Below are 16,162 nucleotides of genomic sequence, written 5' to 3' on the forward strand. Positions count from 1 at the left end.
GAGCAGGTGGCCTTGGCATAAAGTCCTAGGCAGACAGATCACTGTATTTTGCAAAGCCTGTTTTTCTTGTGCTTTTCATGTCAGTGTTCACTGGTGCAGTCACACAGTTATCCAGGCTGTGGGCTTTTTCATCATAGTAGGGCTCCAAGACCTGCTGAAGTTCACCCTTTGTAGCAAACCCTTCACCTGCTCAAGTTTGAGACTACCCTTGAGAGCAGCTGGCTCTGAATACTGAAAAGCATGTCTGGAACCACATGGCTCAGCTGTCCATTTGGTGAAATGAGGAAAGGTCACTACAGTTACATAACTCTCACAATATTCTCCTTGCTTACTCTGTTTCCTCTTCACAGGCAACCAGTGGAAATCAAATTATTCACAAACAGAGGTGTATGTATAGAAGCCATTGATGTTTTGATGGAGACGGTGAACTGCCCAGTGTTGGAGGTGGTAGTGGGGGCTGTGAGAGCTGTAGCAGCTTTCTTGAGGTAGGCAGGAAAGTATTTGCAGGCTTTCCTTCAGATAGGTCTGTTGATACCGCGTTGGTCTCTGCAGCTCCCCTGTGGCTGTGTGGGTGAGTGTACTCTGCGGTGGGTCTTCTGGCTGAGACAGGCGTGGGCACAGCAGAGTTAGCTTCCCACCTGCCTCAAAAGGCTGCCAGGGCAATGAAGCTGTGGTCGGCAGCAAGTTGCTGCAGCAAGGACCTAGTGTCCCAAGCAGGCTTGTGCTGCAGCCGCTGTGGCTTTTTCACTCTCTGCCCCGTTTGGATAGGTAAGAGCAAGCATAAGACTCTGTACAGTCGTAGGCTTTCTGACTGTAGTGGGAGCAGACAGTGAATGTGGTGAGGGTGTGTTTGGGCACACATGTGGTTGAAGGCGCTGTTTAGATCCTGTGTGCTGTGCTGGAGAGAAGTGGCAATGCCATATTGCTGTCAGAAGAGCAGTTATCTTGGCTGGTGTTGCCTTCCCAGGTGGAATGTCCCCAGCAGGGAATGTGCATGCTGTCTTTCTCTCCACTTATTCAGGAAGGACCATCTGAGCTCCCCTCCAGTCCCATATGAAGAGCTGCAGAAGCTGCTGGAGGCAGTGCTGAAGCGATGTTCTGACTTTTACCCACCACAGAGTAGCAAGAAGCATGCAGTAAGTCAAAAGTTGTTGTTGCTTGTTGGTAGGACCAAGCAGGAAGGGGATGATCCTCCTAGTACACTATGTGGATGTTGTATATATGTTCCATCCCCTTACCCTATGGCTGTTGGGTTATCTGGTGTTTCTTTTGTTCTTCATACCTCAAGACGGTACCAAACTTTGTCTTTCAAGATGATGGATGCTAATGAATGTTGTCTTTCTAAATCAGTGAAGAATTGTGGGGCACCACTTGAGCACACTGCTCTCTTATGTGTCCAGTACTCCAAAGTAATTTGAACTTCCCCTTCTTCAGGCCCCCACCTTGTATGCTGCATCAGTCAATCTATTTTTTTTTTTTTTTGTCAATGGACATCTCGTGCTGTGCCGTGCATTCAGACCAAGAGGGTCATCATATATGCACTGTGATCCCTCAGCAAGGGAGCTGTTAGCTACTCTTTGAACTGAAAGTCCTTTCCTGTTCCTGGAATATGTAGAGTGATGTGCTGCTGGGACTTATGCATTTCTGAGGAGAGACCCATTACAGATAGCTAATGAAAAGACAAGGGCTGAGCCTTCTTGCTATAGGCTTAGAGCCACGTAGGTTTAGATTGCATGTCTGTAGTGGCAAGAGCACTTTGCTGGAGTACCAGAGCTCCAGATGCCTGATGAAGTGTCTTAGGGCCCAAGCTTTGTGGTACCAGATGTTTGTCTTCTCTGCCTGGAGGAGGCAGAACTACTTTCTGTCCCATGGGCAGATGTTGGTCAGCCTGTTTGCACACATACAGAGCTTGGTGCCCCATTCAGAATAAAGAGCTTAACAGGAAGGAAATTAGGCAGATAGTAAGGACATCCAGACTGTCTTTAAAGGGAGAAAAGGGAAAATTGTTATACCTGTACTAAGGTATCTCAGCATCAAATGGAGAAGGAGTTCTGAACTGCTGGGCACCAGTGTATCACTGTGCCCTCCTCTGGTAGTACTTGGAGAAGACCACCACAACACAGATCAGGATTTAAAGGCAGACTTTGGGTTCCAAGTGGTTCCCAGTTTGGGCAGATGATTAGCTCTGACGCTGCAGTTGGCTTCTGGCTGAACTCAGTAGGGTGGTGTGTGGGAACAAGAGCTAGCACAGTTTCTTACAAATCTGAGCCAAAGCAGAGAACTTATAATATTTTAGTGCTAAGCAGGGAGAGGAACTGTTCAGTGTCATCTGGAAAGTAATTGAAAGAACCAGAATTTAAAAAACCCTTGAGTTTTCCCAGAAGGGTTTGAAACTTCACTAGCTGAGCTGTTTAAAACTCAGATTAGACCAAACCATGCCAATGGAGACTGTAAAAACAGGGCAGTGCAGAACTAGTAGCTCTAGCTCTGCTTTCCTTAGTGTTGTGGTTTGAGCTCAGAGCGCAACTGAGCACCATGCAGCCACTCACTCACCCCTTCTCCCTTGGGAATGGGAAGAAGAAAATACAACAAAAGGCTCCAGAATCAAGATAAGAACAGGGAGGTATGACTCACCCATTATGGTCACTGGCAAGACAGACTTGTTAGGGGAAGGAAAAGAACATCAATTTAATTAAAACAGCAACACTTAACAGAGCAGGACAGTGAGAAGTATAATCACATCTTAAAAACATCTTCATCCCACCCTTCACTTCTTCCAGGGCTCAGTTTTGCTCCTGATTTTTCTACCTCTTCTCCCCTAGCAACACAGGAGGACAGGGAATGGAGGGTGCAGTCAGTCCCTCTGCTCCTTCCTCCTCAGGGGGAGGACTCTCCACACTCCTCACACTCTCTTCTCTAACACAGGGTCCCTCTCACGGGTGACAGTCCTCCATGAACTTTCTCTGACATGAGTCCTCCTCACGGGCTGCAAACTATTCCCGAGTTGCTCCAGTGTGAGTCCCTCCCACACGTTGCAGTCCTCTCAGTGCTGAACTACAACAGCATGGGCTTCCCTCAGAATTCCAGACTTCTTTGGGCACAGCCACCTGCGCCGGCCTGGGCTCCTCCGCAGGCCGGCATCTGCTCCACCAAGGACCTCCATGGGTGGCAGGGGCACAGCCTGCCCTCTCACCACGGGCTGCAGGGGGGGTCTCTGCTCTGGCACATCTTTCCCCCCTTCCTCCTTTCTTCCACTGACCTCAGCGTTTGCATAGGTGCCTCCCTCACAACCCCAACTCCTCCAACCAGGTTCCCCTTCTTAAATACGTTATCACAGAGGTGCAGCCACCATTGTGAATTGGCTCAGCCTTGGCCAGAAGTGGGTCTGACTTGGAGCCAGGGAAGCTTTCAGAAGCTTCTCACAGAGGGGCCACTGCTGTAGCCCCCTCACCACTAAAAACCCCGCCACACACACAAACCCAACACACTTAGAAAGAGCACAAAAGCTCTCTAACTCTGCCCTCCCTGGGTAAAGCACAATAGTAAAAAAATAGCTGTGTGAAATAAGTGAGTGAAGGGAAATCTGTTGTTCCTCCTGCTGCTGGTATCAGAGAAGAAAGCTATTTTTTCTGACAGTGAATATGAGATTTTGAAGACTTCTGTCCTTTAACAGGGTGATATATTCTCAGTGTCTCAGAGCCAACCAGCCAACAGAAATCTTAGCAGAGTTCCTCAGAGACAGGGCCAGTTCTTGCTCAACATGCTGGAAAGTTTCAGAAATGCTTGCAGGTGAGGACAAGTCAGGGGTGTGTGTGGGTGGGTAGTGTGTGTGTCCATGTCTGTCCATCTTTCTGTCCTTGTAACTGAGTTCCTCTACCCATCCCTGGCACTGAAATATCACTGGTGAGTTCAGTGCATGGTACTCGTCAGTGAAACAACAGAAGGTTGTGAGATATGTAGTGATAGTGAAAATTTTGTGGCACCTGTATGTGTCTCGCAATAAATTTGCTTGGGACTTATCCGTCTATTTCATGTCTTTGGCCTTTGAGCAACTGCTTGGAAATTAGCCAAAACTACTGATGATGTAAGAGCTGTTGGAAGGTATATGTGTAACCATATTCCTGTGCCCTGGTGTATGTGGTCTCACTGCCGGGGGGATTAACCTTTTAACACATGTGTATCTGCTCCAGATGCTGGCCTTGGATTTGCTCATGTCTGTGACCCATTACTGAACGAGTGTTTATAGGCACCAGCTTTTCGTGTGTTGCTGGATGAGAGCTATCTGTCACCCTTAGCAGCGCAGCAGACGGTGGTAGATGCGTTTGTGTATGAATCTGGATCTGTTGTTAAGGAAGTCTGGCCAACTTAGCTATTTTGCCTTTCATCACTTCCATTTGGCTTGGCTGAGATAATTCAGTCAGAAGCAGGTGTCCCTGTCTGTACTGACCCAGTGTCTTGGGCTGGTGTTAGAGGGCACTCAGTTTCTGTCATGGTTTTTAGATCAGCTGAATGGTCCCCTTACTCATTTTCACAAGGTTTGCTGTATTGTGCTCCAGGCACTCTGGTCTGGCTGAGAACCTTCAGTCTTGCCACACTAGGGCTTCCTACAGCAGATACTTTCTTCATAGAAGCTGAGTCTTCCTTTCCCTATTTGTGCAACATTGCTGACTTTTAATAGCTTTACTCAGGAGGTAACACTGTGATTGCCACATTCCTCTATTGCCAACCCATCAGGTATTTGTGGGGCCGTTAGTGGTGAAAGTTCTGATGGACATGTATCTCCTGACTTCCTTCACAGAGTGAGGAGGATTCCTCTGCCTCTGGTATCTGCTGTGTGTTTGTAGGTTAGCAGTGGAATTCCAGAGTGACCCCATGGCCCAGGAGAACGCTTTCACTGCCCCCAACTCTGAGAGCAAGGACACGCTGAGCAACTTCTCTGAGTTCTTGTTGAGGATTTGTGACAGTCTCTGCATCCCCTTGGTCATGGTAAGGTTTCTTTTGAAGTTGGTCTATTCTTTGGGTGCTTGGAAAGGTGCTTTCAAGCACCACGAGTGGGTTGCACAAGTGTTTTCTGGGGAGGAGAGCATGTAGAATAAACCAAGAACAGCTGTGGCATTTGCCATCTCTCCGGAGCCAAATGTGGCATTTTACAGTTCATGCAAAATGGGAGTGGATGGTCTCACAGGGGGGAGAAATTCATAAAACTTCCATGTAGGTGGCAGTGTCTTTCTTCAGGCTGTTGAATCCCCATAGCCTGCCTGCCATGCTGTCTAATCCATGGCAGCTCTGGATGTTGTAAAAAATGAAGAGTGCCTGAACTGTTGTTTCCCCTTCTGCCACTTTTTCAAAACTTGCCTGTGTCCCAGAAAGCAGCAGTATCTTGCACCTGCAAGTTAATTTTCACACTTCTTCCCAGAAGATATGGAGGAGGCTGTCCAGCCTACACAGTGAGGGCAGCACTAAGAATTGTGCCTTAGCAAGGCCAGGGACACTGTTTAAAAAGCAGCTGTGGAGAGTCACGTGTGCTGTAGAGCTCCGTACAGACCTGTCACTGAGACACTTTGAGCAGAATTGTCAAAACAATGGGACCCTGGTTGTGGTTTCAAATGTTGAGTAAATTTTGCTTGCGCTTTGCCACAAGTTCAGGTGTATGGATTCTTGCAGTTGTTGGGAGCTTGGAGATGTTTTGGTTTTTATTTTTTTAACCCACCTCGTGTGGGCAGCTGCAGTGGCATTGCTGTTCTCCTTCCTAAAGGGAGAGTGCGGTGCGTGTCCAGTTTGGCAAAGCTGGAGTCAGCATGCCGTTTCTTGCTCATTGAACTTGAGTAAAAATTAACGGACTGTGAGAAAATTGTCCAGTGACCTTCTACAAGAGTGAGTTGAGTCGTTTTGTTCTAAACAGTTTAGGGCTGGACTCTTTAGTGTGTTTAAATGCCTGTGTTTGCCACTACTCAATAAAACACTGAAGCACAGGTGTTGAGTGTTACTCAGGTCAGATGCACCTAAGCATATGTCGTATATTGTCTGCCACACTGGAGAATTAGCCATCTGACCAGTCAGAGCATATACTTCCAGGGCAATATGGGCAGTAGTGTCAGTCCCTGTGCATTAAGGCCTGACTGGTTGGCAGCTGGAATGGGGAAGAAGTTTCTTGTTTGATGTAATGTCTTGCAGAGTTAGCAGCACAGCTTGTTACGTTGGCAGAGGGGAGTGTTAGTTGCTTTCAAAGTGCTCTGTAAGCCTGTGTACTTGCTGCCAGGGATTTTGGTAGAAGAACTGTTACTCCATTTGTTTGGATTTAAAAGTCTAACTTTCTGGGCAGGCAGGTGGCTGGAAGAAGGCTGTTGCTTTCAGTGTTTATTGGATATCATGCACCTGATCTTTTCTTCTTTCCACAGAACTACCTGGGAAGGGCTGTCAGCCCGTCTGTGATGGAGGTTTTCATCTCAACACTTAATACCCTCTTTACAGTGGTGCCAAACATGCGGAATAAATTCTCCAAAAAGCTGGGTATGGGAGTAGTGTGGGATTGTGTTCGCTGTGCTCTTAACTTAACTGATGGAACTTGCTGCTACTGCATATTATTGAGGCAATGAACTTAACGAGACTTTATGTGGAGGATTATATTACATGTTTATATGAGTAAGAATAGAGTGTGCAGTCATGTTCAGCAGGATGAAAAAGTTATTTGGTCTAGCAACGATGATGGGACAGATTTTATTTTAGATAAGTAAGTTGTGTCAGCTTTACCCTTTCCTCTGGAATATTCAGAATTGGCTGTTGCTGTAGACGGGGATTACGCTGGAATTGTTGGCGGGATTTTACTGTGCAGAAATCCTATTTACTCTGTGTATTCCTTACTTTTGCACATCAGAGAGGTGATGTAGAGAATTACTCTATCCTAAACACGTGAAGCTGGCAAATTTTCCCTTCTCCTCCTGAGAAAACAAATGAATCTCAGATACTGTCCTCCAAACCAAGCTTGGAGTAGTTTGCTTTGGGAGAGAAAGCCTAACAAATGTATTCTTACTGAGATGGCCTGCCCTGTTCACCAGGTTTGCATGGAGACGTGTGGGGATGGTTATGGAATCTGCCTACTCTTTTCCCTTATTGTACATGTTCTATGCTGCTTCAACATTTTTGTCTTGCTTTCTGTCTAGCATCCTCCTCCTTCATCCAACTGACACTGGAGCTGAAGGCCAGATTTTGCTCTGTACAAAGGTATTGTGATGTGTGTATTGAGGGCAAGTCAAAAATTTCCAGATAGGAAAGCAGATCATGCTTTATCTGATGAACCTGATTAGGCAAGATGGGAGGCTGAAAGACTCAAGAGTGGTAGTATCTTATTGTAAAATGTAAATGGTAAATGACAATGGAAAATCTGGTTGTGGAAGAAGGGAGAGGCAGTCGGGTAGGGGGCGAGCGGATTTACACAATGTGAGAATTCTGTGGTTGGTCATGAGCTGTGCAGATAGAGATAAAACAGCCTGACTTCGGAGTAGTCAAATCAGTGGGTGTTTTGAAAAGAAGTACCGGTAGCATCAGTTCCATTTCAGCTCTGGCTTCCTCATGGTGTGATAATGGATAAGAAATGGGAGGGAGGAGGAAGACTTCAACAGCAGGCATTTCAGAGGGCCTTCTGTAGCAGAGGCTATGATTTCTAGGTTGAGGAGCACTTGGGGAGACACTGTGGGTCTGCAGAGACATTTTACTTCCTCTTCTCCGTGACTGCATCTCATTAAAAGAGTAAACAAAACACAGAGCACCCCCAGCCCAGGTTACCACTGTGGGGATGTTAGTGAATGGTGTGTCGGGGGAGTGATCTAGGCCTCTGAATACAGTAGTGTGGGGCACCAAGGATGGTGTGTTACAGTGCAAAGATGTTTGGTTATATCCTGTTCTGCAAGGAAGTCATTGGAGAGAGAAAAATACCTGGAAATAGAGCCGTTCTCACCCTTTTAGTTAACATTTTGGCATTCTTCATTGTTCATCCCTGGAAACACCATTGCTACAAAATCTCCTTACTGGTGTTTGCCCATGGAATTGGGTACTGGGAGCCACCCTCAAAGACCTCCCATTCTCTGCAATGTTAGAGATCCTGCCCTTACAGGACTCCCTGTGTATACCAGGTATGATGATTGTGAGAGTACCCCGCTGTATTCATGTTGTCCCAAGGTATGTGAACATGTCAGCGTGTACACCTGCCACATCTATGAGCTGGCTGTCCTTTGGGATCTCCTCATTTTCCTGGAAGCCCAGGTTGGCTTCTGGAGTCTTCCTGGGACAGACAGGTGCTTGTATGTGATCATTCAGTAAAGTGAGGTTCTGGCAGACAGCGTGTGGTATTAGAAGTACGAAGAGGATGTTTCTAGCCTTCTTCATGGTATCTTTCTGCTCTTCTTCACAGTAATCCTGCCTTGAATCAGGCCTGCTCCAGCTTCCTCTGCAACTTGTGCCTGAGCCTTTACTCTGCCACAGAGAAGGAGAGAACTTCTTCTCAGGAGGGCAAGTCTGGGGAAAGAAACAAATTGCTTCATTTAGTTTGAGGCCCTGCCACCCTCTCTTTAGGCAATAGGTGCAAAAATAATAATTAAAAAAAAGACAAAGAAGGAAGGAGGGGAGGACACACACAAGCTCTATCTAGAGGCTTTTTGCCCCAGCTTTTTTTTAAACTGATCCAGCAAGGAGATAACACTCAGAGAATGCGTTTTAAAGAGTTTGGAACCTTATGTGAATGTGTTTCATCTGCCTATGGTTTTGTTTACATGGTGACATTTATTAGCACAACTGTGCATGGCTTAATTGTAACAATGTTACTTGCCACAGTCACCCATATCTGCAGATTAAGGTAATTTTTTCCTCTGGCATACTCTCTAAAGCTTTCTTGTGTATACTGTAGCGTTCCATCATAGGTAAATCCCAAATAAATGAGATTACAGTTTCCACATCACAAAAACAGCTTTTCCTACTGGCAGTGGTTGGTCACCATACAGGCAGCATCAGCAAAGAGCTGGGAACCTCAAACAGAAGTCTCCTTTCATCCTCAAAGCCAGCTCCATTAAATCAGGTCTCACAGCTCTATTCATGCCAAATCATAGAGGTGTGCTTGCTGTACGCAGACTGTGGGGTAGTAGGTTGGCTTTGATATTTCTTACATCAGGAGCTTCTCTAATTTAATGTGCTTGAATTAGGGCAGGCAGATGCTACTATCCCCCTGTTCCACTCTGCTTTAGACATTCCTCATCACTGCCTGACTGCTCATACTGGTTTTATTTCTAGAGCAAGAGATGTCTGAGCTCCTGCAGAAGGGTCTGCCTCAATTAAACTACACTGTTGCTGAAAGCCTTCTCCTCCTGGCTGAAACCCCTGAGCCTTTCTCTTTGGATCAGTCTCTTTGCAGCCACCAACACTGCTTCATACTACTCTTACACTTTGCCTACACCCTTGGGGACAGGTGAGCCAAGAGTATATAAGCCAAGCAGTTCTGTGGCCATTACGTACCATTTATTGCTGGGTAAGGCATGCCTAATGTTATTGTTTCCACTCAAATCTCCTTGAATGCAGGTTTGTCCCAGAAGCAGAATTATTTTTAGCCATAAGAAATTTCCTCCTATCAGCACAGGACCATGGAGACTGTCCCCCTCCTTACATACTCAGAGCTGCACTTTATCTCCTTGCTGTCTGTCAGGATAAAGGCAAAGCCCTGGACTTGGTAAAAGAAGATTTAATTCCTACCTTTTGAACCCTTTTTGTTGAAACTAAAGTTTCTCCCCTCTCCCATCAACCCTGTTGCAGAAAGTATTTTGACATTGGTTGTGTGTGTTGAATGAGTGAAAAGTGTGCAGTGCATCTACACTCTGGAAAGTTAACTGTGAAAAGCCACTAGGGAATATTGATTTGACTGAATAAACTTGTGTATGTGTGGGAAGTGTAAATGTGTTGGATAGGCTTTGAATTCACATATGGAATATAATAAATTTCATAGCTTCAGTCTCCTGAACGCATCTACAGCCTCTGCAGCAGGCTTTCTAGTGTTCCCATATGGCTCTTTGCTGCTGCACAGCTTTGAGCACTGTATAAAGCCTACAAGTTTTTTAGCCTTTGTGATGCAAATGGGCTTCACAAAATGATGTTTAACTGATATATTTGATTGTCTACTTACAAGGCGGTGTGACTGTTTCTCACAGTAAACTCTCATCACTTCAGCTTTTTGATATTCAGTATCTAGTGATTATTTTGTTCTCTCTCCCCCTTCCCCCTTTCCCTCCCACACACTTACCAGAGGTCGTTGTGTACCATAAGGAGGATCCTGGAAAGTCTTCCAGATCTGAGCTTGGTCTACGTCCATTGTCCTCTCCTGCTGAAATTCTTCCTGCACTACCCTGAACTGATGGGGAGATTTGGACACCAGGTCCTCCAACTCTGGTTTTCCTGGGGAGACTGCAGGCAAACTGAGACTGAAGAAGCTGGTTCTGGCATGTCGGATCAGCTGAACGGTGCTAACCCGTTACTTCCCATTCTGAAGAGCAATTCCAGCATTTTACTTATTTTACTGGTATGTGACTTTCACAAGGACAGGTTACTACCCTGGCCCTGATTTATAGGGCTTTTTGGTTCTTCAAGCTCTCAGTGCTGTTATGAGGCCAAGGATTCTGCTCGAAGGGCCCATGTGTGTATACACGGACTTCCACCTCCCAGGGAAGCCTGATATGGAAAATGGGACTGTGGATGTGTGTTAGTGCTTTCTCTGTCATCCATCCACTGATAGAAAGGGATCTTTTGAGACTTGGCTAGGAAGGGGTCTAAAGGGTGCTGCTGATGTATGCTATGAAAAAACCCATTCCTTTCTCTATCCAGATATACAGCTGGGTACTCCACATTCTTCTGTGGCAGCTTTTCAAGAAGCTGTTTTGCTAATTTGGGAGCAATGGTTTACTACTGATAGACGAGAAGGGCATGAGGAACAAAGAACTTTTGAAAAAGCAGCGTGCAGAGAACAGCTCTTGAGGGCACAGCTTTCTGTTTGCTTAGGGTTTTAATTTTGTTTGTTTTTAACTGGAGAGTCTTGTCAGAGATTTTTGCAGTGCTCTCGAGTTTTCAGGACTGCAAATAGCACGTTTTATTGCTCTTAGAAGATAAAAATCTTGGGACAGGGAAAATTAATCAGTGCAGGGGAGAAAGGGGCCTTGAAGTAGTAGGACTACTGTGCCTGCCTTTAGCTGGCATAATGAGCTATCTTAACCTATGTAATCATGACAGAATCCAGGTCCTGATGGCTGCTGAGAGGCCTTCTCTCAATTCCACTTCTCCCACCTGCCCTGTCACCCTTCCCCATCAGCAGCCACTTGTCCCATGACTGTTCAGCCAGTCACATAGTAAATACTTGCTAACATTTCCACACAAGAACATGATATTTGCCTGTAAGTACAAAAGCTAAGAGCTGTGATGTTTCTTCTCCAGTCTGTTAGAGAAATTAAAACTATGTATCGTTGAGAATAAAACCCCATGTCAGCAGACAGCGAAGAAGCAAGGTTTGATTCTGAGTGGGCATCCATTGGGCATTTACAGACTGGCATGCATTTGTTCTGATCTAAGAGGCTATGAAGTAAATTTTAATATCCCAGGTTACTGAAATGACTGACAGGAGGGCTTTTGCATAGGCAGTTCTTTCACAGTTAGGATGACGCTGCAGAGTAGGTAGCAACATCCAGGCATTTGATACTATTGCAGAGCATTAGTAAAATCGATCAATGAGTTGATATATCAGCACAAATTAAGGAGAAGTGTCCCATGAGACTTGCCTATGCTGTTACCTTTGGCAGTAGTTCTGGAACCTATCACTCTATAAACTAAAGCAGATGTATACATCACAGGTCTATCAATAAGCAAGAGAAACAGTGGCTCCTCTCCTGAATGGTACAGCATTACAGCTTTCTCTTTTCTGTCTTGCCATGTGATCTTGCAGAAATAAATTAATTTAGCTCTGTCCTGGTCTTTAAAGTGAGCTGTAATAAATCACAGGCTTTGACAGTTCACCTTTCAGTTGGGGAAGAGCATAATCAATCTGAATTTAGATGGGGTAATAAAACAGTGCAATATCCTGGGATAAATATACTGTCAGGTGTAAACAAAACTTATGAGGTGAATAACCTCAGCCTGAGAGTGCACTAGTAAAATGGAAAGGCCTCTGCATGGTACAGTGAAACTAAAATTAATGTCCTTCCTTCCAAGGATGATTTATTTGTTAATCTGCTTTTAATAATTTTTTGGATTAGATAGGACAGATGGTTAGTGGCTTCATCTGAGACCTTGAGCTCCTGAGTAGGAAGGAAGATGTTAACACAGTGATGCGTGTATCAGGACCAGGAAGGCTGTGGCCCCTGGTTAGTGCCATTTTGTGCTGTGTGTGTTCATCTGGCAGTGAATGTGGTCGTGATCACACACTGTCCCACTTGTCTCTGTGCTCCAGATCTGAGCTGCTCTCTCAGAGAACGGAGATAGTCTGACTGACATCAGATTACATTCCTGAATGTCATATGGAGCAGATATATGTCAGCGGAGCCAGTTGTGCAGACAGCTCTCTGCTCTTTATTCCTGAAGGTCTCAGATATGGGCAGGAGTCAGGCTCAGAACGACAGAGTTTTTGATGGCACAGGCAGCCTGTTCTTACTGTAACTGCTTTCCCTGGGCATGGGGTCCCACAGCCATTTCCTCTTTATCATCCCAGTCTGGATGCACGACTACTGTGCGGCAGGGGAAGGCAGCTGGAAAAGGCAGTAGGCTGTCCTGGCAGGCTATCGACTTGGCTGCTGAGACCAGTTTTCTGTTTACCTCTTTCAGCTGTACCGTTTGCAATGCAGTAGCCAGGACTAGTGGGGAAGGAGAGGTAGTGCTGACGTAATACATATTGAGACAGTCATATCAGGTCTACCCTTTATGGAACGGCATCTGTACATGCTGTGCAGGTGAATTTAATGTTAAACACCTTAACAACAAAAGTATGGCCAAATTAAGGCTCCTGGCTGTGGGATTCAGCTCAGAGACTCCAGACAGAGCTCTGTAGTCAAGAAGCAGGCTCGTGGGCTGAATGCTGTGTACACGACTCTTCCATTTTCCGTGACTGAGTGATTGCTTGTCTGGTTTATGTACGTTTCATGCAGTTCAGCTGTTATGTTGCTACTGCAGATACAAGGCTGGCAGCCTTTTGAAAATGAGTAACTATGGACTGACTCACAAGCTTGATTTTAGGTAAGCATCTTTAATATGCAACCTGATTTTTCAAAACAACAAGGAGAGCAGAAGTGTCAGAGGCTCTGTGCTCTAGGAAACAGGAGCCTGGCTTTAGGAACTCACTTGTGTAAAACCTTGACCTTAAATGTATGTTACCCCTACACTTGTGTGCTAGATGGGAGTTACATAGCCAAATGCATTCTTTAAATGGGATATTACTCAGAGGTGCCTATCAGACAAGAGTCCGTCTGCTTTATTCAGTTCTCTGTTTAATCAGGACATACTTAATCTGAACGGTGCTTTATTAGGCTGTTTCCCAAGGCACCAGATTAGCATAATGGTATTAAACAGCAGTGACTTCTCCCTAATCAGGGCAGAAGGGTAATGTGTGTGCTTCTTCCCTTGCAGGACCTAGTCTGCTCAAGCTCTGTGGAGGTGGCTTGGAAGGTGTTGATGACCCTAAGGGCCTTCCTGGAAACAAATGAGGATGTCCTTGTCTGTGACCTCCTCCGGAGCCAGTTCCTACAGATTCTGCAGCAGCTGCTGGTAGAGAGCAGCTCAGCCTCCTTACAAGGTGACTTCCCTCTGTGACTTGGTCTTGCTGTAAAATCAGCTAGCAGGATAGATGGCTGAAGGGATACAGTCTGGGATATTTTTGAACTCCTGGTGTAGCGTCAGTACTTATCTGCACGAGGAAATTTACGGACAGAAATGTGCTGATTTACTTTCCTTCTCCAGAGATTCTTGTTTTGAACTGAGAGAGTCTTTTTCTGATTGAGATTGTTCTGGCTTCAAACTGTGATTGTTAAACCAAGGCAAGGTTTTCTTACACTGCTGTAAGTGTTCAAGTGGACAACTGTGCAGGTAAATCTCCCAGCTTGAACAGGAGCTCAACTGGTGACTGAAAGACATCCTCCCTTTTGCCTCTTCTCTGTGAAAAACAGCTTGGTGTGCCTGAACACACTCGGTTCCTGGTGCCCAGGGCCCAGGAGCAGAGATTGTTTGAATCATTCATGATATTGATTTCCAAACAGATACTATGGTATCACCAGATCTCATAATTCTGTTAAATTTCTCCCGGATTTACTAGGGTTGTGACTGGGGGAAATCCCTCTGTTTTCCTTACTAGCCCTGGCTGTGGAGTTGGGACCATCATCCCATTGTGAATGCTGCTGTGCAAAGCAATCTGTGAGCTTGAACTGAAAAAGGGAGCAGTGCTAGGATGCCCTTGGCTCCCCGGGGTTAGGGGACCAGCACAGCTTTTACTTGTTCCTGAGGGGGCTGCTGATGGTTGTAACAGCCCTGCTCTGATTGGGGTGTTTTGCTGTGCTTGAGATGGAAGCAACAGGAGGGAAAATGGTTTTGCCTTAGCTCCATCAATGTCAGTAAGCTGGAGAAAGATGGGGATTGAAAGCAGGAGCATGGTAGAGCATGGGGCTACAAGATTATGGATAAAGAAGGCAATGTTGGCATCTGCCAGGCCTGCTCTTGTTTGGAATTGTGCATATTTGGACTTGCGGTGTCCCTCTCTCACTGATCTGGGGGTACCAGGGAGGCAGATTGTCCGTTCCCTATTCCTCCAAACTGCTGGTGATGGAGACAGGACACCAGGCTAGAAGGGCTTTTGCAAGATTCAAGCCTTTCTGCTGCTCAGCTCCTCTTCATACTGCATCTTGAACTCATTAGCCGAGTTCCTGGCAGCCCCATCTAGAAAGTCAAACACCAGATGTACTCTGGAGACACAACTTCCATGTCTCAGCGCACAGGCAGCTCTCTGTGAGGTCTGGGGCAGATAAGTCCAGGGGATCTCCGTCCCTGTTCAAACAATACCCTTTTCTTAGACAACAAGAAGGCCCAATAGTGGAACTCCATCAAGAATATGCTAATATTAAAGACACCCGTAAATGTTTTCTCCTCAAAACTGAAAATTTCTGAGCCTTTGTGAAGACATTTTCTGGTTTGCTGTAGGCATGACTATATACAATACAAAGTCTTTACCTGTTTACAGCGCTGCAGAAGAGTGAATATGCTAGGGAGGAGGTTGCTCTGGGGAGTTGGTGGTCTGAGCTGCTCCATTCTCCTCACGTGCAGACTTGCCGTGTGGGGCTCTCACCTCTACTGTCTGTGCTCTGCCCTGTGGGGCAGGACAGACATCATTGTCTGGCCTCACGAGATGAAGGAGAACAAATCCTGTGCAGCCAAGTGCTCTGAGGTGCTGGGCCCATGTCAGAGCACAGGCTGACAGCGATGGTATGAGACGAGAGCAGCCTGTGGAGAGCTAATGACTTCTAGCTTATTAGAGGTATCAATTTTAATGTGTGGTGACCGTGCCCCTTATATGGTTCACTAAGGGTGTAAATCACCCTTCCTTTTTATCTCCTCTTTTCTAGTTTTTCCTAGAACAGTGTTGTCAGGATCCAGCATGTAACTCAGGCCAAGCCACAATGGTAAAAAGGGGGCCTGATCCAGAGGGGACTGTAGAGATAAGAATGAAGTTGGGACCGTGTTTGTGTTTGTGTGTGTAAAGGGGGAATAATTCCTCCCCCAACCCACCCTCATTCCTGAGCTGGAAAATTAATTCTTGGCATGCTCTAAGGTACAACAGTTTAGAGTTCACTGACAAGCTAAGCTGTCTGTGGCCTTCTTAGTTAACAGGAACCTGCCTGTTTTGCTGAACCTCCTTTTCCTGGTGCAGCTGCGGAGCAAGGGTGTGAGGGAGCTGGACAGCACAGACTTCAAGCTGCTTCACCAGGGTGAGTCTGTGCGTCCATCTTCTCCCAGGGGGGCTTTGATCTGTGTTTGTTAATTGTTCCATAAGATGATTAGGGGCTGGCTCTTTATCCTTTGAGAGAAGGTGTGCCTTGCATTACAGTTATGGTTGCTTTGAGATACTTCCATAGCCACAACATTGTAAAGAGCCCTGGTTACCAGT

At 45.9% G+C, this 16,162-nt stretch overlaps 1 protein-coding gene across 1 annotated transcript in view; it reads left to right on the forward strand.

The window, feature by feature from the left end:
- The window catches only part of MEI1 (meiotic double-stranded break formation protein 1), a 39,666-nt gene that overhangs the window by 12,101 nt on the left and 11,403 nt on the right, over positions 1–16,162 (forward strand). Inside the window, 12 exon segments of the mRNA XM_042792471.1 lie at positions 351–485; positions 1,022–1,136; positions 3,674–3,789; positions 4,845–4,986; positions 6,399–6,510; positions 7,161–7,221; positions 8,408–8,505; positions 9,280–9,454; positions 9,565–9,712; positions 10,283–10,555; positions 13,639–13,804; positions 15,879–15,983. Of these exon segments, the coding sequence (XP_042648405.1) occupies positions 351–485; positions 1,022–1,136; positions 3,674–3,789; positions 4,845–4,986; positions 6,399–6,510; positions 7,161–7,221; positions 8,408–8,505; positions 9,280–9,454; positions 9,565–9,712; positions 10,283–10,555; positions 13,639–13,804; positions 15,879–15,983 (1,646 nt within the window).

This window comes from Tyto alba, unplaced genomic scaffold (genome assembly GCF_018691265.1).
Source record: "Tyto alba isolate M040663 unplaced genomic scaffold, T.alba_DEE_v4.0 Super-Scaffold_2, whole genome shotgun sequence".
NCBI lineage: Eukaryota > Metazoa > Chordata > Aves > Strigiformes > Tytonidae > Tyto > Tyto alba.